The following is a 24,710-nucleotide window of genomic DNA, read 5'->3' as shown; positions in this document are numbered from 1 at the left end:
TATCCGACCTACTCTTAACCTCCAGCAAAGTCCAGTCTTTCAACAACCCCACTCCAGGTCCCAAGATAGCCTCTCTCAATAGTTCCATCCATGTTCATATGTTTAAATCTATATTTTGGAGCATCAGCTGAAATCTGAAGTGCTATATGAAGGAATCTACTTAACAAATGCTCGAGAAATACATATTATCTTTTTATCTTGGCTTGGCTTTGGCATTTAGTCATTCAGATGACATTTTATCTGTGAATTAAACATTAGAATTAAACATTGGTTATTGGTTATCGAATGTTGTTGAGTTTATACATTTATTATTTTTATATGTTTTTATGTATTAAATCATTGTAATTGAATGTATCTTATGTTGTTGTATTACTGGACTTAGTCCCCATGTAAGCCGCCCCAAGTCATGGGAACCAATTGGACTCCTTGGGCAAGACACACTCTTTCAGTCTCAGAGGAAGGCAAAGCCTCTGAAAGAAAAACTTTGTCATAGGGCTGCCTTAAATCTGTAACAACTTGAAGGTACACAACAACAAAATGCAGTGCCCAGGATTAGCTGAGATGTTGCCTGGCTACAAAAGTAGAATCATAGTCTTTTAATAGTGCAGTGAAAGGGTCCTAGGTGATGGCAGATGGTCACTCTGCTGAGCACTGCATGGCCTGGGGAAAGGAATCTATCAGTGATTTTACCAAATACCGTATATACTCGAGTATAAGCCGACCCGAATATAAGCCGAGGCACCTAATTTTACCACAAAAACTGGGAAAACGTATTGACTCGAATATAAGCCGAGGGTGGGAAATGCAGCAGCTACTGGTAAATTTCAAAAATAAAATTAGATACCAATAAAATTACATTAATTGAGGCATCAGTGGGTTAAATGTTTTGAATATTTACTGTATTTCAAAGAAAAACAGTAAAATATCTCTATAAGTGGAAAAGCAACAATAACTTTATAATCATCATCAACATCATCAACAGCCTCTTTTTTACCCTGCCCTATCTATCTCCCCCTGGGGACTCAGGCCAGCTTCCAACATAGTAACAGGCAAACATATAATGACTACATAAATAATGCAGAGCTAGATATAGATCTATCATTATTTATATTAATTTCACATGTGTATTTCCCACTGAAACCTTTGCAAATCCTCTCTCTATGTGCATTTTCCTCCTGCAGTATTTGTAAGCTCTATTTATCAATGTTTATATCTATCTAGACATCTGTGTGTGTGTGTGTGTGCACACACACACACATTTTCCCTCTGCACTTGCAAACATGTGAGGGTAAAATTCATATAAAATTCATATATAAAATTAATTCATGTATAAAATGTATACATATAGGAACAGATATACAGGTACATGGAAATCTCTATCTATATTTACATAGGATTTGCAAAGACATGTAAACATATGAGGAGAAAATTAATATATTAATGTATTTGTAGGGAGAACATCTATATAAATATTTAGAAGCTTTGGGGCATGCAATTTACCCAAGGAAGAAATGCAAGCAAAGTCCCCCTAAAAACAACTTTGTCCTCTTTTCTCCTGCCCTTTCCCACCTCTTTTCTTTCTCCCTTTTTCAAACTCTAAAAGTAGCCAGAAAAGGTTTTTTAAAACTTCTCTCCCCCTCCCAAAAAAACCCACCTCATTTTTGTTTCCTTAGGAATAAAAAGAAATACACACCTTCTGTTGCTCTCTTTTCCCTCCTTCCCTCCCTTTGGACTCAAATGTTCTTGCAATAATAGTAGTAGTAGTAGTAGTAGTAGTAGTAATAATAATAATAATAATAATAATAATAATAATAAGGAATCATGCAAATTTGCAAGAATATCTTTTTTTTCTTCCCCTTTTATCCATGCAATCTGGCTTGCAAGGGTTTCTCTCGCATTCTCCTTTCACTTTTGAAAACATTCGCTTCTTGTCTCTGTCTCTGTCTCTCAAAAAAATAAGATAACCAGCCTGGGAGGAGAAGCAGAGGAGGGAGGTTTTGGAAAAGAAAACATACTGTGGCCTCCAGGCTCCGGCTGCTGGCTTGACCTTGACCCGAAAAGCCAGGGGAGGCTTTTTCAGCTCATAAATAAGGGCTGAAAAACTCGGCTTATCTTCGAGTATATACTGTATCCTAAAAATGCATTTTAGCTTTCATCTTGCCTTGATTTATACTTTTTACTATCTATATTGCATTTTATGTTTTGTTCATGATGAATAAAAAACCAAATTGAAACATTGGATGGCTCTGGCAGTTTTATTGTTGTTGTTTTTTTTTACGTTGTGCAGTGTGTGTGTGTGTGTGTGTGTGTGTATGAGAGACATTTCCAATTTTTTTACATACATACCAAAAGCAAAGATTAAAAAGACGGATAAAAAAAAGGGGAGAATGGGGCTATTGAAGTTATTGTTAGTAAATTAAATCTTTACCGGTATCTAATATGTCGAAGAGGAGGGGGAAAGGACAGAGGAAGAGGCAATATACAAAGTTATCATTTTACATCTATTTCTTCATTTGTATTATGCTCACTTACATTACTTAAAGTATTAAAAATTCCATATATCCTCTATAACAAAGAGAAGAATGATATTATCAATTAATTTTAAGCCTGATAGTCATACTTTCTTATATCTTCTTCTGTTATCTCATGTTCTTTCTTCTCTTCCGCCTTTTTTCATTAGAAGTTCGTCTCGATTATGCTTGTCAGATTATTTCTTTTAAATCTTTATTTAATTTTAATTATTGCCCAAGAAGTCTAAAAAATTAATTTTTTCTGTCTGTAAGTTAGTTTTGTGCAAACAAAAATTTATTATATATCACTACACTATCATTCTTTCGCCCCCTTAGCACTACACAAAGTTTTTGCATTTCTGCATTAAGCATTCCTAATCTATTAAAGAAGTGTTAAATAATCAATTTCCAAAATCTCTTAAATGTGGGATATATAAATAATACAAAATTTATATTTCTATATAAACATTCCAAATCTAATTAAAGGGTGCTGATCCATCAATTGTCTAAAGTTTCTTAATTGTGTGGTAAATAGGTAATTCAGAATGTATATATAGGGCAGTAATAATATTTTGATCAACAAATCCTGTTGTGGCCATCTTCTAATTCTTTATTAATTCCATATAGGGTTCCCACTCTTCTTGAAGTTTTTGTCCAAAACACTTGTGGTCTATCCAAAGTCTCTCAAAATTATAGTTTACTGATCATGTATTTTTACAGAATCCCCAACTTGCCATCTAAAAATTGAGTCTCTTAAGTTCCTCTTGATCAATGTTTCAAACTCATCTCTAGGGAATTTATTCCCGTGGCACATTCAGAATGTATCCCAAAAGTCGGCTCTGTCTGTCTCTCCACTTCCATTGCCTGGGTTCCAGGCCCTCCTACAGAGATTTGCATCAGCGTTTTTCTCAAATTTTGGGCATCCTTAGGAATACCATCTGGTCTAAGTGGGAGCCACTTTTGTAGTCAGTACAATAGTTATAGTAGAATATTTTATTTCAAACCTTTTGTTGGAAGTTGTTGCTGCAATCTTTTATTGGCTCTATCTGCAGATTCAATCAGAGCCCCAAGCTGCAGCATCATGAATTGACGTCGATCATACTAACTTTTTTCACTCTTGTTCCTTTAATAGTAATCATTTTCAAATATGTTCTTCTAGCATTTGAACTAACACCATGAAGCCCCCGATGGCATAGTGGACTAAAGCCTCGTGACTTGAAGGTTGGGTTGCTGACCTCAACGCTGTCAGGTTCGAATCCCACCCGGGGAGAGTGCGGATGAGCTCCCTCTATCAACTCCAGCTCCATGCGGGGACATGAGAGAAGCCTCCCACAAGGATGGCAAAAACATCAAAACATCTGGGCATCCCCTGGGCAACGTCCTTGCAGATGGCCAATTCGCTCACTCCAGAAGCGACTCAAGTTACTTCTGACATGAAAAAAAAACAACTAACACCGTGAGCCTTCTCCACTAGATTGTCACCTTCTGTTGTCTTTCTGCTGACTCTCTGACTGTCTGTTAAAAAAAAAAGGGTTTCTTTCACTTTGAATGGAATTGAATGTTGTTTTGAATGAATGTACTTTTTTAAGGCCAAGCTTCTCAGGAAGCCTGGTTAGTTGCTTTAAGGTAAGATACTATACTTTACATTTCCTTTGAAAACCTTTTTCTCACATTCTCCTACAAAAATTCTCTTTTCTCTCTTTTCTTTCCTTTGCTTCCTTAATATGTTCATTAATTTTGCTTAAGAATGATCTTATCTGCTTTGTTAAGTTTATCTTTTCATTTTCTGTCTTTTTAATGTCCATGTTATAAATCATTAAATCATTCAATTCATGTACTTGCCATTAATTGTCTGATCCAAGGTTCAGCTAATTCTTTTCCTTCTTTTCTCCCCTCCTCCTTCTACATTTCAGATGTAAGTTTCCTTGTCTTTCCTTGTTTCTTTAGTTCCTTTTAACTCCAAGGATATAAAAATAAAATTAAAAGAAAAAAGAAAAACAGAAGAAAAAAAAAGCTGAATTGATCAGAGCTGTTAGCTGATGAAAAACAGCTGCAATCTGATCATGTGTGCCATTCGTCTCCTGTCCAATGACACTGCCTTTCAGAAAGGCTGAAATCGTACACACTCCCCGCAAGGAGATTCTGCTGGTCTTACAGCTTCTCCTGATTGCTGCCACTTATTAAGGACTTTGCATTTACCCATGGACATTTATCTAAGCCAAGGTCATCTTTTTGACCCTTGAAGGATACCCTGGATGACTCTAAAACATTGCTTTCGGGAGCAAAGAAATCTTCCCAACCTGTCACACCACCATATCAACCAGAAGTATGCTCTGGAAGTTTTAAAACAGTTTAGCTAGTGATGAATAAAAACCAATTTAAACATTGGGTGGCTCTGGCAATTTTTAAACAGTTTGCTGATCATTTCTTGTCCCTATTACATCTATTATTCCTTATTTACACAAGCCCTTTCATATACTGGTTGGCTGGCAACACACATGTTGTTAATACACACATACCCTTCCCTGAGTACCAAGTTAGGCAGAAAGGTGGGGTATAAATAAAATAATATAAAGTGTTACAATGCATCACTTGTTTCATGGTCTGGGATGGAGGTGGAGACAACATGTGTCAATGTTGCTGCTGCAGTCTTTTCACTCCCTGCCCTGATGATGCCGCTGTGCCTGGGCAGAATTAGCCATCAAGGCTATAGCAAACATGAGAAGGTTCTCCATATTCACCTTATTCAGATCGTGCATTCATGTCATAAATCTCTGACAGTACACCCTTTCCTCAAAGTGAAGGAAATTCCTGAGTTTTGAGGATGACCCTTATTTATTTAAACTTTATTCCCTGAATTTTCCTCTTATGTGTTTAAACTTTGTTGAACGAAGATAACAGAACTGTACTTGAGATGTTTTACTTTCAGCTTTCCCTTTTCATTTTAACCAGACTTCCTTGATGGATGAGAGAGGAGAAACAAAAGCAAGAAAACAATTTGCAGAAAAAAGTGTTCACTACCATCCATGTTGTAGGAGGAACTCACTTGGGGGTGCCGGGACCATTTCTCCTTCAGTAAATTCTGTGTGGGGTCCAACCTCGTCTGCAACTTTGAAAGTTTGGAAGGATTCGTCCATTTCTTTTGTAACTTCATGCAGTTACTTTAGAAGGGATGACAAGGGATTTGGTTAAAATAATGAGGCAATTGATCCCATTTCTATTTTTTTTTCTTTTGAAAATGTGACATAATATATTCAATATGCACATCTTAAGTTTGTATAGCCAAATCTGATAACTGGTTCTTCCAAAGATCAATTTAGATTAACGTTCAAATCACACAGTACTAACTTTACAACTGCCAGATTTGGCAGGAAAACTGGTAATAATCCTCTGCCATCCTACTTTTCCATCTGCTTTGAAAATTTCTGAGTTTCTCTTCTCCTGCCCCCTCCCCCCCCCCAGCTTTGCCATTTTCTTTTGAGGACTATAATATCTCAGATTACTTGGAAGTTGTAGTTTTACAAGGTGTTAAGAACTCTGCCAAGAAATACTGGTGCCTCATGGAACTGCAAATATAAGAATGGCATAGCATTGTACCATAGTAGTTAAAGTGGAGTCAAATGACTTTAATTCTGCAGTGCTGAATTAACATTTTAATAAAATCCACGAATAGCCCAATCTGCAAAAGTGAAAACTTCAAATTTGGAAGTAAATTTGAATGTTTGCCTTTGTGCAGACCACAGGCAGAATGTGGGTTTCCTATTTAACCAGGCTAGGCTTATCCACACTTTATGTAGAAGTATGGTTCAAACTCCAGAATACAAGATCTTATTGTACTCATATAGGTCAACTTCATGTATAGGATAAAGACAGGTTTGGAAAATAAAATTATAGATTTTGTAACATTTATTTTAAAATTATTATTTTATTTTATTTTATTTTAAAAATTATACAACAAAAAAGATGAAAAGGAAAAACAGGAAAGAAAAAACAGGAAAGAAAAAAAGGGGTTGGAGATATTTGATATTTGTCACAGTAGATTAAACTGTGACAAATATCAAATATGTTGCAAAGGAAGAGGGAAGGGATTAAAGGAAAGGAGGAAAGACAATTATCAATGTACAAAGTTTTCTTAATGTCCATTGAAAAAAATTATTAAAGTATTTTAATACATCTGTTTCTTCAAATTAATTACAAGGATTATATAAAATGCCAAAAATTTATATGTGTTTACTAGAGTAAAGTGAGGAATGATTTTGTAACCAAACATTGAGTCTAATACCATATCTTCTTCCAGTATTATCTCATGATCTCCTAGTCTTTTCTTCCAGTTCTACTGCATTGAGTTTATCTTCAATAATATTATAAAACACAGCTTTGTATTTGTTTAAGTAAACATCAATAACTATCTATTATATTTATGTCTAGTAACTATATTTTATATGTATTAAATTATTTATTTTAAATCCTCTATCTAATTAAAAAAATTACATAGTAAATCTAATATAATCTGTTAGTAAATTAGTATTGGGTAAGGAAAATGTTAATATATTTAACTATCCTTGTTTCTTCATTTTCCAACAGTACCTAACATTCATGTCTCTTTGTTTAAAAATCTGAAAATAGTATAACAAAAACAAACAAACAAACAAAAAATATATCAGGTATCCAAACTCTTATAGGTGGTGGAAGGAAAAGGGGGGGGGGGAATGAAGAAAGGGAAAAAAAATATTTATCCAACAAACCCTGTTGTAGTCATTTTCTTTTGATTATTTATACATTCCATGAAAGGTTTCTATTCTTCCTGAAATGTTTTGATGTTTACTTGTTGTAGAGCCAAAGTCAATTTGTCCATTTCAGCCATCTTGAAAACTTTTGTGATCCAGTCTTCTGATGTTGATATATGTTGCTGTTTCCATAACTTCGCATATTTAATTCTAGCTGCTGCCATCACATAGAGAAAAATGATTTCCTGTTGTTTTAATACTTATTTGCTTAACAGTCCCAATAACAAAATCTGGTTTCAGTGGGATTTAAATATCTCTATGTATATTTGTCCAGAATTTTTTTGCTCTTAGGCAAGTCCACCACAAATGGTAGAAAGTTTCAGTCTTTCTGTTACACTTCCAACATAGGTCGGAACTTTTAATAATAATAATAATAATAATATACAGTAATAACTTTATTCTTATATTCCGCCCCATCTCCCTGAAGGGACTCAGGGTGACTTACATGGGGACCAAGGCCAGTAATACAGCAATAAAATACATCAACATAAAATATATTACAATTACAATGAGTTAATACATAAAAACATAAACTCAACAGCAACTAATAACCAATAGCCAAGCACAATTGCAGTAATCCAATCTTGAAATAACTAAGGCATGGGCCACCATGGTCAAGTCAGACATCTCAAGGTATGGTCACAGTTGACATACAAGCTTTAACTGTGCAAAGCCCAGACAGCGCTGAATCCAGGAAGACCCCCAAACTGCGGACCTGTGAATTCAGGGGGAGTGTAATCCCATCAGGCAGGACAAGGAGGACCTCTGTCTTGTCTGGATTAAATTTCAGTTTGTTAGCCCTCATCCAGTCCATCACAGCAGCCAGGCACTGGTTCGGGATCCGGGTGGCTTCCTTGGAGTTAGATGGAAAGGAGTAATAGAGTTGAGTGTCATCTGCATAGAGATAGCACCCAGCTCCAAAACTCCGGATGACCTCACCTAGCGGTTTCATGTATATGTTGAAAAGCATGGGAGATAGAATGGAACCTTCGGGGACCCCACAGGACAAAGGCCAGGGTCCAAGCAGGTATCTCCCAGCTTCACCAACTGGATATGACCCTCCAGGAAGGAGCAGAGCCATTGCAAAGCAGCACTCCCAATACCCAATACCCATTCCAGAGAGCCGTCCAAGAAGGATATCATGGTCAATGGTATTGAAAACCGCTGAGATGTCCAGGAGAACCAACAGAGACACACTCCCCCTGTCAAGCTCTCTGCGAAGGTCATACATCTTTGATAGCTTTTCTGGTGTTATATACCACCTGTATATCATTTTATAGACATTTTCTTTGACAGTATAGCTTCTTGCACATTTAAGTTATTTCTTCCAGAGTTCTTTACATTATTTTAGTTTTATTGTTTGGCCCACATATTTTGTCCATTGGATTATAGAGTCTTTTACTTGTTCATCAACTGTGAAGTCTTTCAGAAGGAATTGGTATCATTTTCTTATCTGTTTGTCTTTTGTCTGTAGTAATAATTCCAATGGTTCTCAGATTCTTGTATACTATTTTATTATCTAACCAATGTCTTTGTTGAAGTTAGTAATAATGAAACTATGTCATTATTGAATCTTCTTTCTGTAGATCCTGTAGTATTTTACAACTGCACTTTACAACTGCACTTGCACTTTTTATTGTTGGAGGGGGGGAGGCTGGAGGGTTACGGGGATTGTAGGGTGGGGGGAGGGAATGGGTGTGAAAGGATGCCAATTGATAATAGGAGATTAATAAACCAAATAACATCATTCGAACCAGGGGAAGAGGAAGAGAGAGGTCAGCATGATAGGGGAGGGGGGTGTTCTGATGGGTGGGGAGCCCCTATTGAGGTGATGTCTGGAAGGGGGAGATACGGGAAAGGGAGACCAAATTATTTAATTCGGCCTAGGGTTTCTGGAAGGATATTAATAGTCCCAAAACAGTCTCCTAACATAGTTAATCTGGGTAGCCAGGATGGCGGTCCCTCCAGGTTGAAGGGGTGCTGTTCAATGCCAGGTCTGTGAATGGGAAGACATTTCTCATCCAAGATCTCATCTTGGATGAACATGCAGACCTGGCATGTATAACAGAGACCTGGCTGAACAAGATGGGAGGAATTAATCTCACCTAGCTCTGCCCGCCAGGTTATGCTGTACAGCACCAACCAAGACCTGGAGGGCGGGGAGGTGGGATCATGGATTCCATCCCCCTGACCAAGTGCCCCATCCTGCAGTCAACCATGTTTGAATGTGTTCACCTGAGGGTAGGAGACCGGGACAGATTAGGGATTCTGCTAGTGTACTGACCACCCCGCTGCACTACAGTCTCCCTGCCTGAGCTAGCTGAGGTGGTCTCGGGCCTGGCGTTGGAGTCCCAACGGCTTAGTGCTGAGGGATTTCAATGTACATGCTAAGACCAACCTTTCAGGTGCAGCTCAGGCCTTCATGGCCGCCATGGCAACCATGGGGCTGTCCCAATTAGTAACAGGCCCTACTCACAGTGCGGGACACACACTAGACTTGGTCTTCTGTCAGGGATAGGAGGAAATTGGCAGTGTGGAGGAGCTTACCATTGTTCCGTTGCCATGGACCGACCATCACCTGATCAGGTTTAGACTTACTGCGCCCCCCAACCTCTGCAGAGGTGGTGGACCTACTAAAATGGTCCACCCCAGGAGCCTTATGCATCCAGAAGGATTCCTGAAGGCTCTTGGGGAGTTTCCCACCTCCTCAGCAGGTGATCCTGTTGATGCTCTGGTTTCTCTCTGGAATGGAGAGATGACTAGGGCAATAGACACGATCGCTCCGGAGCATCCCCTCTCAAGTAACCGAGCTAAACCAGCTCCTTGGTTCACTGAGGAGCTGGTAGCAATGAAGCGAAAGAAGAGGGAACTAGAGTGTGTGTGGCGATCCGAGTACAAGTCAGACCGAACACAACTATGTTCCTTTCTTAGGACATATGCCACGGCAATCAAAGCCGCAAGGAGAATTTACCTTGCAGCCAACATTGCGTTCACAAAGAACCATCGGGCAGCGCTGTTCCAAGTTATCAGAGGGTTATTAACTCTCACCACTCAAGGTGGGATCCCTGATAACTCGGCAGCCCACTATGAAGCATTTGCTCGGTTCTCTGCGGACAAAGTCACTCTGATCCGCTCTGACTTTGATGCCATATTAACAGCAGTCTGTGAGGATGTAACGAGAGCACCTGCTTGTCCAGTTTTGATTAATTCATTTCAATTGGTTGAGCTTGAGGATGTGGACAAGATTCTTGGAGAGGCGAGACCGACCACATGCATCCTGGACCCCTGGCCATCCTGGCTGGTGAGAGAAGCCAGAGGGGGTTTGGCCGAGTGGGTAAAGGTGGTGGTGAATGCCTCCCTCCAGGATGGCAAGTTTCCAGCAAGCTTAAAAATGGCTGTGATCAAGCCGCTGTTGAAGAAGATATCACTGGATCCCAGTCAATTAGGAAACTTTCGGCCTATTTCCAGTCTTCCCTATTTGGGCAAGGTCTTGGAACATGTGGTTGCCTGGCAGCTACAGGGATTCTTGGTTGACACTGATTTTCTGGATCTGGCAGTCTGGTTTTAGGCCGGGGCATGGTACCGAGACAGCCTTGGTCGCCTTAGGCGATGATCTTCGCCGGGAGCTGGACAGAGGAAGTGTGTCCCTGCTGGTTCTGCAAGATCTCACAGCGGCCTTCGATACCATTGACCACTTTATCATTCTGGGACGCCTCGCGGGGATGGGTCTTGGAGATACTATTTTGCAGTGGCTCCACTCATTCCTGGAGGGTCGGTCCCAGATGGTGTCATTGGGGGATGCCTGCTTGGCCCCACAACCATTGAATTGGGGGTCCCACAGGGTTCTGTACTATCCCCCATGTTGTTTAATATTTACATGAAGCCGCTGGGGGAGATCATCCAGAGTTTCGGGGTGCGGTGTTATCTTTATGCAGAAGATGTCCAACTCTGTCACTCCTTTCCACCTGTCACTAAGGAGGCTGTCCAGGTCCTGAACCGGTGCTTGGCCGCTGTGTCGGTCTGGATGAGGGCCAACAAATTGAAATTGAATCCAGACAAGACAGAGGTCCTCCTGGTCAGTTGGAAGGCCGAACAGGATATAGGGTTATAGCCTGTGCTGGACGGGGTCACACTCCCCCTGAAGGCGCAGGTTCGCAGTCTGGGGGTGATCCTAGACTCATCATTAAGCCTGGAGCCCCAGGTCTTGGCGGTGGCCAGGGGAGCCTTCCCACAGTTAAAATTTGTGTGCCAGCTATGCCTGTACCTTGGGAAGCCAGACTTGGCCATGGTGGTCCATGCTCTTGTTACACCCTGATTAGACTACTGCAATGCGCTCTACGTGGGGCTGCCTTTGAAGACTGTTTGTAAACTTCAATTAGTCCAATGGGAGGCAGCCAGGTTAATAACCGGAGCGGCATACAGGGAGCGTACTACTGCTCTGTTACGCCAGCTCCACTGGCTGCCGATTAGCTACCGAGCACAATTCAAGGTGCTGGCTTTAGCCTATAAAGCTCTAAACGGTTCCGGCCCAGCTTATCTGTCCGAAAGTGTCTCCCACTATGACCCACCTCGAAATTTAAGATCTTCAGGTGAGGCCCTGCTGGCGGTCCCCCCCAGCCTCACAGGTGCGGCTGGCAGGGACGAGAGACAGGGCCTTTTCTGTAGTGGCTCTGCGCCTATGGAACGCCCTCCCAAATGATGTCAGGCAGGCTCCCTCCCTCCTATCTTTCCGTAGAAATGTTAAGACCTGGTTGTGGGCCCAGGCCTTCGAACAATAATAGCAGCATCAATTACTACTACACGTTTTAAAACTCAATGACAGACCAAGTTTTTTAGACTTGAAATGCACCAATTGTATATTTATATGTATATTTTTATGAATGTTTATTGTATTTAATTTTAATTGGTTGAATGTTCTGTATTATTTTTATATGTGTGTTTTTATTGTAAGCCGCCCTGAGTCCCCTATTGGGTGAGAAGGGCAGGATACAAGTACTGTAATAAATAAATAAATAAATAATTTCTGTGGTGTCCCCGTGTCTAATAATTGTATATAATGTGTTGATGAAGGCTTTCATTGCCACAATCACTGGGTTGCTGTGGATCTTCCAGGCTGTATGACCATGTTCCAGAATCATTCTTTCCCGATGTTTCACCCACATCTATGGCAGGCATCCTCAGAGATAGTTAAGAGAACCTCTGAAAGCCGTGACATGGTCCTTTCATCCAAAATTTTGTGGGGTTACAGCTGCAGGAGCAATGTCTTGTGCCACCTTCAACTTATTTATTTATTTCGTGTCAAAAGCATTGCATAATAAGTTTAAAAGTGATAAAATAAAGGAATCACAAACAGCTAAATAGTTTTGGACCAAAAGTGGGCAACAGCAATCGCATTGTCCATAGCTTTAAACAACTCCTCCTCCGTGCATGAAGCAGGGCATTGTGGGCAAGCATACATATGAGGAGTTGTTTGTTCAGCTCCACAGTCACACAAGGTGGAAGATTCCTCCAGGTAGTGCCATCTTGCCAGGTTATCTTTTGATCTGCCCACTCCGCTTCTCAGTCTATTTAGGGACTTCCAAGTGGCCCATTCTTAGTTTGCCCCTGGAGGAAGACCCTCATGGGGGGCCATCCAGTTGGAATTGCCTGGTTTAGCTGCCCAGAGGGACACCCTTGCTGTTGCTGGGGGGACATCAAGAGTAGTGGTGGTTCTCATGAAGCCCTTCCTTGATTTGAGTCTGGTGGGAGGAGGCTGATAGTCATGCAGTGGGTGGCTTTCACAATGTTCAACCTTATTTCTCTCACAGTTCGCAGCCACCTTCAACTGAGGGTCATAGAGACACTAATGGCTGAAAGAGATCCAGGCAGTCAGTTTCATTCCAGGACTTTAGCCCACTCTGACTTTCTCCTCACAATCACATGAATCATAGAATCATAGAATCATAGAATAGTAGAGTTGGAAGAGACCTCATGGGCCATCCAGTCCAACCTCCTGCTAAGAAGCAGGAAATCGCATTCAAAGCACCCCCGACAGATGGCCATCCAGCCTCTGTTTAAAAGCCTCCAAAGAAGGAGCCTCTACCACGGCCCGGGGGAGAGAGTTCCACTGTCGAACAGCCCTCACAGTGAGGAAGTTCTTCCTGATGTTCAGGTGGAATCTCCTTTCCTGTAGTTTGAACCCATTGTTCCGCGTCCTAGTCTCCGGGGCAGCAGAAAACAAGCTTGCTCCCTCCTCCCTATGACTTCCCCTCACATATTTGTACATGGCTATCATGTCTCCTCTCAGCCTTCTCTTCTGCAGGCTAAACATGCCCAGCTCTTTAAGCCGCTCCTCATAGGGCTTGTTCTCCAGACCCTTAATCATTTTAGTCGCCCTCCTCTGGACGCTTTCCAGCTTGTCAACATCTCCCTTCAACTGCGGTGTCCAAAATTGGACACAGTATTCCAGGTGTGGTCTGACCAAGGCAGAATAGAGGGGGAGCATGACTTCCCTGCACATGAGTGCAGGAAATGAAAACATGCCAGTTTTAGAACATTCTCTGCATTAAAGCAACAGTGCTGCTTTGATGATCTATGGTCCCACCATCTATCCTCAGCACAGCCTCTGGACCTCACCTTCCTACTCTATGCCCTATCTCAGGGGTCCCCAAACTAAGGCCCGGGGGCCGGATGCGGCCCTCCAAGGCCATTTACCTGGCCCCCACCCTCAGTTTTAGGCTCTCCCAAAGTCTGAAATGACCTGAAGGAACAACAAAAACAATCCTACTTGATGATCTCATTGGCCAGAAGCAGGCCCACACTTCCCACTGAAATCCTGATAAGTTTACAGTATGTTGGTTAAAATTATTTTTATTTTTAAATATTGTATTGTTTTTTTTCATTTACCAATCTTGTAAATGAAATATTGTAAATGAATGATATGGTAATAATATAATATATTGTAATAAAAAATATAGTGTATACATGTTGATAATAAATATTATAATGTAATACAATATAATATTTATTTATTTATTACAGTATTTCTACCCCCGCCTTTCTCACCCAATAGGGGACTCAGGGCGGATAATAATAATAATAATAATAATAATAATAATAATAATAATAATAATAATAATACAATATAATAATATTGTATAATATAATAATATTAATTATATATTATATATTAAATGTAATATTACTAATAATATTACAGTATTCTGGTATAGTGCAATATAGTAATATACTAGCTGTGCCCGGCCACGCGTTGCTGTGGCAAAGTGGTGGTGGTATTGGTGAAAAATTGTTGTGTAATTTTTATTTGACGTTATTTGTATTTTTTAATTAATTTTATTATATGTTATCTTTTTATTATATTTTATTATTTTCTTGTATTATTTTAGTTATTTTCTGTTATTATAGTATTTTACTGTATTAATCTTTTAGTGTTTCTAATTATTTTTTTAGTGTTTTTTATTATTTTTTATTGGGTTGCTAGGAGACCAAGTTGGAGGAGCTTAGCCTTCTAACTGGCAGCAATTGGATAAAAGCAATTATTCCTCTCCCTCTAATTAGGACTTTATTTTTCTTTTCTTTTTGTTGTATCAACCTAGAGCCGTGAATGATGGGTTTTGTTGTCAAATTTCGAGGCTGGGGGGCCTGTAGTTTTGTTGTTTTGTCGGTTGCTGTGATGCCATCACTCTTTTATATATATAGATAATGCTAATATTGTGCTATGCTAATAACACAATATATTGTATGTACATACAACTTGTAAGCCGCTCTGAGTCCCAATCGGGGTGAGAGAGGGTGGGGTAGAAATGTAATAAATAAATAAGTAATTGTTGCTGGAGTTTTGTTTTTGTTTTTTGCACTACAAATAAGACATGTGCAGTGAGCATAGGAATTTGCTCGTTTTTTTTTTTTTTCAAATGATAATTCGGCCCCTCAACAATCTGAGGGACCATGAACCGGCCCTCCACTTAAAAAGTTTGAGGACCCCTGCCCTATCTAGTGTTCCCTTCAGGAGAGTTGACAAGGTCATGTGACAAGTACTGGCCAAAGACACTATTCTCAGGCTGAAATTCCAGTCTGATGTGATACGTCCGAACATAGTTGTGCTGTCACCTCTTGCTTTAAGGACTTCCTTAAAAGCATGCAAGAAGACATGTTAAAAAGACCTATTGTAAGTAGCTGAGCATCATGTAGGCATTAGCCATAACAATAGTCCCCTGCCCAACACCTATCAAGTGGCTTGCTTCTTCTCAAACACAGCCACAAATCTCCTCAGCTGCTACAATATGGTTTATAATCCACGCTTTAATAAAGCTTTCAATCCTCCCATTTCCTAGTTTCTTTTCCTTATCCCTTTTCTAAGTAATTAAGTCTTTAGTTTTGATATAATCCTCCACCTTTAGTAATATATCTACATATTTACTAGAAGACAATTGTTCATTTGCTAAATCATGTGTGGCAACTTTTTAAGGTGTTTTATTGGCATTACTATGGGTTAAAATTTTTCATTGCTTAACAGTAATAGGGACTTTCCAGCCATTCCCAAAAAGATGCACGTTAATATCAAAAACGAAAGCTACAGTCCAGTCAAACTATTGTTTCACTGTTAGAAAGCACAGCTCAAATTAACTTCTTTCAAGGTAAGAACAAAGCTTCTAAGGGTATCAAAAGCAGGACAGACCAAGGATTAAAGCAACAGGTGAGTACACTTGGCTTTTCTGAACAAGGTTCTGTTCTTTACCTCCTGCGAGAGAAGGATCAAGATCTTGCTTTGTCTCTTCGTTTTTTGGTGACAGTGCAGTTCATCCAAAAGTAGTATGTGGTGGACTGGATCTAAAAATATTGGTTGCCCGGAGACAAAGCGGATACACTCACAACTATGGGGCTATCATTTGAGTTTTATAAGAAACTAGCTTGTGTACCCTGCAATACCTAGGTTATGGAATGAACTGAATGTTCTTTTCTTTTCTTTTTTACTTAGAAAAAATGGATATTATTCTTTTCCTTAAACCTTTTAATTACTTTAGGCTATGATACAATCCTCCACTCTTAGTAATATGTGCACATATTTATTAGAATACACATGTCACAACTTTATTTAAAAGCCCATCTCATGGTGTTTCATTGGCATTATCATTTGTTAACAATTTTCATTGCTTGAAAGCAATAAGGACTTTCTAGCCCCTCTCAGTAAGATGCATGTCAAAATCAGAAATGAAAGTTACAGTCCAGTCAAATGCTATTGTCCTCAGTATTATTTGTTTTCATTGGCATTATCATCTGTTAACAATTTTCATTGCTTGAAAGCAGTAGGGACTTTCTAGCCCCTCCCAGTAAGAGGCATGTAAAAATCAGAAACGAAAGCTACAGTCCAGTCAGATGCTATTGTCCTCAGAAAGTACAGCTTTCAGCAAACCCACTTCTTTTCAAGGTGAAAAAGACGCCTCTAAGGCTGTTTGAAAAGCCCGGTAGACAAAGGACTAAAGGAACAGGTGAGTACAACACTTGGCTTTTCACTGAGAGAAGGATCAAAATCCTGTTTCTTGGGGTTCAGAAGTCTTATCATTTTTTTCCCTTCATATTTGAAGGCAGTGTAGCTCTCCAACGAACTATGCAAATAAACAACGCTCAGCCAAATTGCCACTGAATTAATTCTCAATGCAAGAAGTGCACTTTTGTCTGGAAGTGGTAACAATTTTCTTCCAAAAGTGCAATGAGATTCCTCCCTTTATCCTGTGATGAAACTTTCAAAAAATTGTGGTGAAAATCTGCTACTATTGTAGGGCCTGGCTGGGATTATGCTGGCAGGAGCAGGAGCCCTTTTCCAAGTGCTCAGGGCAACAATGAGTGTGAGTGTGTGTGTGTGTGTGAGAGAGAGAGAGAGAGAGAGAGAGAGAGAGAGAAAGAGAGAGGCTCTGAGACTGACTTATCAGCCATGCCTCACAGGAAGGCAAGGACGACCCCCCCCCCCCGAAAAATTATGCTAAGAAAACCCTGTGCAAGGTTCATTTGGGCTGTCATGAGTAAACAAATGAATTGAAGAAAGAAAGGAAAACATACAGCTGCAAAAATGGGTTGCACTGACTGATCCCAATACTCCTTGCACCACACATGTACACACTGTTTACAGTTTTAAAAAGATTCACCAGCCGTTGGTGATGGCTTTAACATCATATGTAGCTGATTCTAACTACCAGTCCCCACTGCTTCTTGTGGAAGGCATAGCTTAAATGTGTATGGGACATACAAACAGCTGACAGACTTACTTTTTTACTAGTAAGTAACTAAATTTCCAATTGGCATGGAGGTGGATTAAGCCCAGGTTGACCAGGACCACTGAATGCCATGGGCTGGGCTGATAGTATCTTGGATGATACTCATGAAGTTCAGTGAGGATGAAAAGCATATTAAGAAGTCTCCCATTTGTGAGTTCCTTTTGCTCCCCACCGCATACCATAATCACTTTATTGGATACTTCTTATTATCATTTAAGAGTCAGACTGAACACAAGGATTTTTGTCTCAGCGGGCGTAATTGTAATATTATGGGTGAAAGGAATGTCCTAGTTTAAAGTGATGCTATGCTCTATTAAGGGTGCATCCACACAGGGAAGAAAATGTGGACCCTCCTGGATTTTTACATGGGGTGTCTAAATGACGCCTCATGTAAAACACATTAATTTGCCACCAAGCAGGAAAACCCTGCTTTGTGGCAAATTAATTTGATACTGGATTAGACCTGAGTCTTCTTATAGAGTATGGGCGGTGTCTGGACTGCCCTCTCAGAAGTCCTGGACTTCTGAGCGGGCAGTCCAGACAGCCCTCTTGGGTTTTCCGGGTTGATTCAGCCCGGAATATCTGAGAGGGCTCTAATGCCCTTCCCAAACCCCCCAGAAATGCCTTAAAATTAAAAATTACTTACCCAACTGGCATTTCCCTGTTGTAAGAGCTCTGCTGGTGCATAGAAATGACACGCCAGGAGAAGGGGGGGGGGAGGGAAATCACTCCTGCCCCCCTTCTCCTGACACATCATTTCTACACACCAGGATAGGCCCAACAGCAGGGACATGCTGGCCAGGTAAGAAATTTTTACTTTTTAAGGCTTTTCTGGGGCAGCGGAGGTGGGGGTGGGGGTGTTGGTGTCTGGGTGCCCTGCCGGAAGATCTGGCAGGGCATCTGGACACCACCACCCCCAGGAAAGCACAGGGTTTTTACCGGTGTGGGGACAGAAATCCGGCCTGACCCGGGTTATTTAAACCCAGGTTGGACTGTACTTTTCCCCTGTCTGGAACCACCCTAAGTATGTGGGTTCAGGTAATACCTGAGACAGAATTTCAGCTTTTCAGATGTTGTTGAACCATAGCTTTTCTGATCATTTGTCATTGGCCATGCTGCTCAGGCATGGTAAGAGTTGCAGTCCCACGCCAACTGAAAGCCTGCTATTTCCCCATCACTGCTTTTAGCAGTTGTCTGAAGCAAGGTACAGTAACAATACTTTATTTCTAGACTGCCCTCTCTCCCCAGAGGGACTCAAGGTGAGTTACATGCATATAAAAGGCAAACATTCAATGCCATATTTGAAAACACAATGACAAGAAATGGAAATTTAAACATTAACAAACCTATTACAAAACAGAATTAAGATAAAATAATGAGAGATACAAATACTTAAATAAACACATAATTACACCAATAAAACATAATTGCACAAAACCATGTATCCTGAACAATTAAAATGACCAAACTGCAAAATGTGCCAAGCATCAGTTGTACAGGAAGCTATTTCTCTGTAAGCTCTGTAACAATCACCACTTTGAAACTCTGTGATGGCAATTTTTGGAGGGGTTTTCCATGTTCCTAAACTTATGAGTGGCAGTAGATGAAAAGTAGAATTGCTTTTGCTGATTATGTATTGCGGTCTGATGTTTTTGTATGAATTTTATATGTTGTTCGCCGCTTTGAATCCCACCCATGGGAGAAAGGCGGGATAGAAATGAATTAATAATAATAATAACTTTTTTTTTCATGTCAGGAGCAACTTGTGAACTCTGTTCTTTTCAATGGGACAACATATGTAAGCATAAAGATGAGGGTGTAGCTTGCACAGGAGATCCCAAGTGAATGAGTGAAGCCATCATTAAGGGAAACCATGTATATTGATTCCGTCAACAGGGAGGTCATATTGTACTGGTTCTCTTTAGATCCTTCTCAAAGATCAAAATGAAGGCAAATGAAGGAGAAGAGACTTGTAGTTGGGTGAATGGATAGGAGATGCTGCTTCAGGCATGCAGTGTAATGTCACAGAAAGCACTGCATTATTATTATTATTATTATTATTATTATTATTATTATTATTATTATTATTATGTTTATTATGTTTATTATGTTTATTATGTTTATTTATATCCTTTTCTCTCCATAAGGGGACTCAAAATGGCTAACATTAAAAGCATTACACTACAATTTAAAATATACAGATATTAAAACAGTACTAAACATCATTAGTATTAAAACAGTCATAGGCCCGGAAAGAAATTAGTTACTGAGTGCAAAAGAAAATGAATGGCTGCGTGAAAGCAAAAAAGGAACATAATGAGCAAAAGTAAACAATTTTTGTCACTGTGGATGGTGAAACAAGAGGCTATAGACATTTACAGACCAGAATTAGGACCAGAATTAGGAACTACAGCTCCTGCCATGAGCACTGTGCCTGACTGGAGGATTCTGGAAGCCCAAAGCTTAATTTTAAAATCTCTGCTCCTAACCAAAACATGTTTTTTCCCTTTCAAACAGGACAGTGTCTGACTGCACAATCATGAATACAGAAGAAATTTTTGTGTGTACAAAAGTAGAAAATGAACGGTGTTGTTTTAAGTCAGTACTAAGGCATGATTACATAAAGAATATTCAAGACCTAACCAAGGAGGAAGCAAAAATAGCAGCTGCAGCAAAGGAAGGAGCAATTGAAATCCTAAAAGATGCCTTAAAGAAGAAGGACAAAGTGCTGATGAAAATACCAACAAAAGTTGTTACTAAAGGGGAAGCGAAAGAGCCATTTTGGATGAAACGTCATGCAATATTAACAGAAGATCTAGTGAAGAAACTCCTTGTAGAACTGAAGATAGTAAGATTTAAGAAGGACATTTACAAGAACAATACCTTTGCATATGTAAAGCCACGTGATGAAACAAGAACCATTTATTTGTGTAACTTATTCTGGGATGCTCCAAAGTATCTTCAAGAAAATTCTCAACCAGGTACCCTCATCCATGAAGTGTCTCACTTTCTGGGTACTGCTGACATCGTCTATGGCAATTATGAAAACCCTACCCTTCAAATAGGCTGCAAAGGGGACATGGTAAAAGATGTGCACTTCAGACCTGCATCCAGTTCAACTGCCTCTCCTGTTGAGGAAGAGGTCCACGATGCCCTTTGGAAAGCCTTCTGGAATGCTGATAATGTGGAGTATGAGTTTGAGCGCACCATCAACCACAAAGGATCTTATGAGGGTGGCAAATACTCCTGCTGCAGGGAAACAGCAAGATACTCGGTCTGTGATCAGTCTGTGCCTGACTTCTTCCTCACTTGCAGAGTTGGAGAAAGGTGAGTACCAAGAAGTGTGCAAGCTACAGTATATGGATTATGAACGAAGAACAGATCTTGAAGTGTGACGTTTTTGGATGGCAGTTGTCATGGTGACTAGGACCTCATCACACTAGAGCATGGATCCACTCTAAACCCAGTTTCTGCTTCCTGCAGAATTCTGGGGCTTGTAGTTTAGGGAGGGACCTTTAAATTGCTTAGTCAGGCAGGTCCTGGGCCCGACAAGCCCCAGAATTCCAGAGGAGGCAGAAACTAAATTTAAACTGGATCCATGCTCTAGTACAGTGGCTCCCAACCTGTGGTCCATGGACCACCAGTGTTCCCCACTTTTACCAGTGGTAAGCATGTAAAGCCTACCCTTTACGTTGGCTGCCAAGGGGTCATGGTAAAAGGCAACCTCAGACCTGCACCCAATTCATCTGCCTCTCCTTTTGAGGACAACTTCCATGATTCCCTTTGGAAAGCCTTCTGGAATGCTGAGAATGTAGAGTATGAGTTTGAGCTCACCATCAATCACAGTCAAAAATATGTGGGTGGCAAATACCCCTGCTGTGGGGAAACAGCAAGATACTCTGTGTGTGACCGCTCTGTGCCTGACTTCTTCCACACTTGCAGATTTGGAGAAAGGTGAGTGCCAAAAAAGTGTTACTGTTCAAGCTATATGGATTATGAACCAAGAACAGACTCTGGATTGCAATTGCCATGCAAACTAGAGGTGCATGTGAATTATAGTCCAGGCAAGTTCGTTTTTTATTTTCCAAGAGCTCTCCCAAGAATACTTTTCTTTCTGTTCCAACATCCCTGTAGTTGCCATTTGTCACAGACAGACTTTCTCCCAGTCCTATCAATCCCTCCTACTATCACACTCCAGAGCAGGAATCCCTTTGACTTGAAACAGCACACCAGGTTGATAAAATCAGCAAGCAATTTATTATAAAATATATGTAGGCAAAGCAATAAAAATAGTAATAAAGTATCAATCCAAAAATCCAAGGTATTCTATAGAACTTTTGAAGAAAGCCAGGTCCATTGTTACATTTAGATCAATGAAACAAGGTACTTGAAAAACAAAGAATCAAAACAGCAGAAATTCTCAGGCATAAACTTGAACTCGACAACAACTTGATACATGAAACTTGGAGCACATGAAAACGAAACTGGCAAAATTAAAAGCCATTGACTCGACTGACTTACAAGTATCCCATGAATCATTATAAACCTTTTCCAAGAGCTGGAACTGACATGAAAGCATTCTTTCTCATGTTCCCACTAGATAACTGATTGTAACTCTTCCTTTGTTGTAAACGAGCAGAGTGCCTGATTTTTTGAATGCCTTGCCTGTGTTTATTGAAACTTTGCTTTCTGCTCAAGATTTCATTTTTTGTCAGCACATGGCAAAGAAATCTCAGAATCACCTTCAGACGGTTGCTCTGAGAAAAGAGGTGAACGGTCTTTCCCAGAAGTGTGGCCTTGTTTAGGCCTTCCTTTTGAACTTAACTCCGACCCAAGCCCATCAGCAGGAACATCATCTCCATTCCCATCATGAACATTAGACACAATCACAGGCTGAATAGGAACATCAGACACAATCACAGGCTGAACAGGCTGACATACAACACCTACTCCTGCATCAATCCACCAGTTCTTCTCCCAGGACCCACCCAATGCTCAGCACTCAAGGAGGGTAGCCTTTCTGGCCCATAGTCGGAGGAGAGCCCATATTACACCTGGCCTCTCTCTAAATGGAGGAGTCTGGTCACATCAGAGCATACAGGTCTGAAGGCAAAAGCCCTCCTGACTTCACCTGGCCCTGGGCACAAACAATTCTCCATCCCAGGTCTTTGCTCAAATCATACTGTGGTATTCTGTTGGTGACACATGGTACACACACAACCTTGCACCAGAAGTAGTAAAGATATAGTCTACACCCACTTTTCTTACCTTACTATGTTTCAATAAGGTGCCGCTATGAAGCATTTTGTAAAATTCAATTTCCTGAGCAGATAAAATGTAGGGTGCACTAAGTCTAGGAAAGACACAGGAATAACCAGAGTTACTTAAACATCTGTTTTCTCCACTTCACAGGTGGGAAATTGAACCATTAGTAAAAGAACTATGTCGCAGATCAAGGAAAATAAAAGACAAGTTGAGAGACTGTCAGAGAATTCCAAAGGAAGTGGAAGAGTATCCCAAAAAAGCTGAAACGTCAAGGAATGTTGGCCTTCCTGTGGATGTTACTAGAGGAAGAGCAGCAGACACAGGCCTCCTTCTGGCTTTTGACACATTTACGATTTCTTCATCAGGGGAAGGATATCAAGGAATAGCCGCAGGTGGAGCTGGTGCCATTTCCAAGAAGAAAATAACAACTACAGCAATCACCAAAATGAACCTCTTGGAGGGCATCTTTGCTGAATGCCAACATTTCCTGGATGATGTCAGTGGAGCTATAGCTTCCTTAAATGATAAAGCTGGAATCCGGAGAGATTTTGGCATTCAGCGTACAAGAGGTTTGATAAATCTAATGAAGGAACAAGTTGAATCCGAGAGAGATGATGAGCTGAAAATACATATGTACATGGGGTATATGATACAGTGTGATAATCTCCTGGAAAGTCTGTGCATTATGAGTAAATAGATCAACTGTTTTTATCCAGTTAATATTGCTTCAGCTCTAATCCTGCATGGGAAGCATAAGTATATCAATGTTGGTGAAAGGGATTTGATACATTGGTTTGATGTTGCTGAATTACGGGTGGTCTGCTTTTAATTTCCCACCCCTTTTGTTTCCAACATGGAGGATTGCTGATGGAAGCACAACAAATATTTGACACTGATTTTGTTCCACTTCTACCTTTTATCAAAACGATTGTGGTTGGGAAGACTGGTTATTCATGTAATTTGCTGATCCCTTTCAGAAAATCTGTTATCATTTCTAGGATAAATGAAGTGATTGTTTTTGGAGTACCCAAAAACTTGGAGAAATGTTATTAATATGATTTGTCAAAACCCTATATAGAATGAAAACATGATTTTCCAAAATGTAGTGGAGAACAGGGTTGTTGTATGTCTTTCGGGCTGTGTGAATGTTCAAATCAGTTTAACTGAATGTCTGGTAAACACAACTATGTCTTAGAAAAATGTTGAATAACCAAGGCATAGATGAGCCATGGGAACAAAAGGCATTCTTCTGTCTATATGCAAAGAGTGGCTCTCTTAATACGAAGAGATCAACACAAGTATCAATTCATCTGAGTTATGGAAGAAGGCTATTAGATGAAAAAGAAAAGTTTCCAAGTTTGCTTTGAATAAATGCTGGGAATCCCTCACAAAAATACCATTGCTTGGATTATTTAGGAAAAGGTTGTTAAATATAGTATTTTTGTCTCAAACGTCACTTGTGATAAACCAATTAATCCCTGCTTACTTATTTGGGCCTCACCTTCTACTAGGCCATCACAATTGCCAGTTTCCAGGCTTAACCAGTAGAGGGCAGCAAGGGAGCTTCGAAAAAATGACATTACCTGTGGCCAGTTGAGTCAGAAAACCCTCTTCTTTACCCAGGGACCAACATCTGTAGGAATTGCCCAAAACCCCATGACTGGGACTCTTGCTAGTAGGCAAGAGTTGTACCCTGGCATAAAGATCATGCGAGTCCATTCAGAAAGAAAACAGACAAAGGGGCTACATAAACTTTTGCCCTCCACATATTTAATGCCCCCAAACTTCCCTTCCTCAAAATTATTGTTAAGGAGACTTCCACTTCTATTTCACCAGTGTAGCTGTTCTTGTGAGGTCTCTTTGCTCACTGGGAAAAA

General features: G+C 40.2%; 1 protein-coding gene across 2 annotated transcripts; it reads left to right on the top strand.

The window, feature by feature from the left end:
- The first annotated feature begins 15,906 nt into the window (after positions 1–15,906).
- On the top strand, positions 15,907–24,227 carry LOC103279011 (uncharacterized). 2 transcript variants are annotated; one of them, XM_062967241.1, is made up of 3 exons: positions 15,907–15,992; positions 20,086–20,895; positions 22,981–24,227. In XM_062967241.1, the coding sequence occupies exons 2-3, from the start codon at positions 20,108–20,110 to the stop codon at positions 23,528–23,530; spliced, it is 1,338 nt and encodes a 445-aa protein (XP_062823311.1). In that variant the 5' UTR covers positions 15,907–15,992; positions 20,086–20,107; the 3' UTR covers positions 23,531–24,227. The 2 variants fall into 2 exon arrangements, with proteins under 2 accessions (XP_062823311.1, XP_062823310.1); XM_062967240.1 differs by lacking the exon at positions 15,907–15,992 and adding an exon at positions 16,660–16,785.
- Positions 24,228–24,710: the final 483 nt, after the last annotated feature.

This window comes from Anolis carolinensis, chromosome 1 (assembly GCF_035594765.1).
Source record: "Anolis carolinensis isolate JA03-04 chromosome 1, rAnoCar3.1.pri, whole genome shotgun sequence".
Lineage (NCBI taxonomy): Eukaryota > Metazoa > Chordata > Lepidosauria > Squamata > Dactyloidae > Anolis > Anolis carolinensis.
The sequence above is the reverse complement of the archived record's forward strand: the minus strand, read 5'-3'. Positions and strand labels throughout refer to the sequence as shown.

Excerpts from the sequence above, each read along its gene's own strand:
- LOC103279011 (XM_062967241.1), top strand. The coding sequence starts at position 20,108 with ATGAATACAGAAGAAATTTTTGTGTGTACAAAAGTAGAAAATGAACGG. Across the intron at positions 20,896-22,980 it reads ACTTGCAGAGTTGGAGAAAG|GTGGGAAATTGAACCATTAG; the intron begins GTGAGTACCAAG and ends TCCACTTCACAG.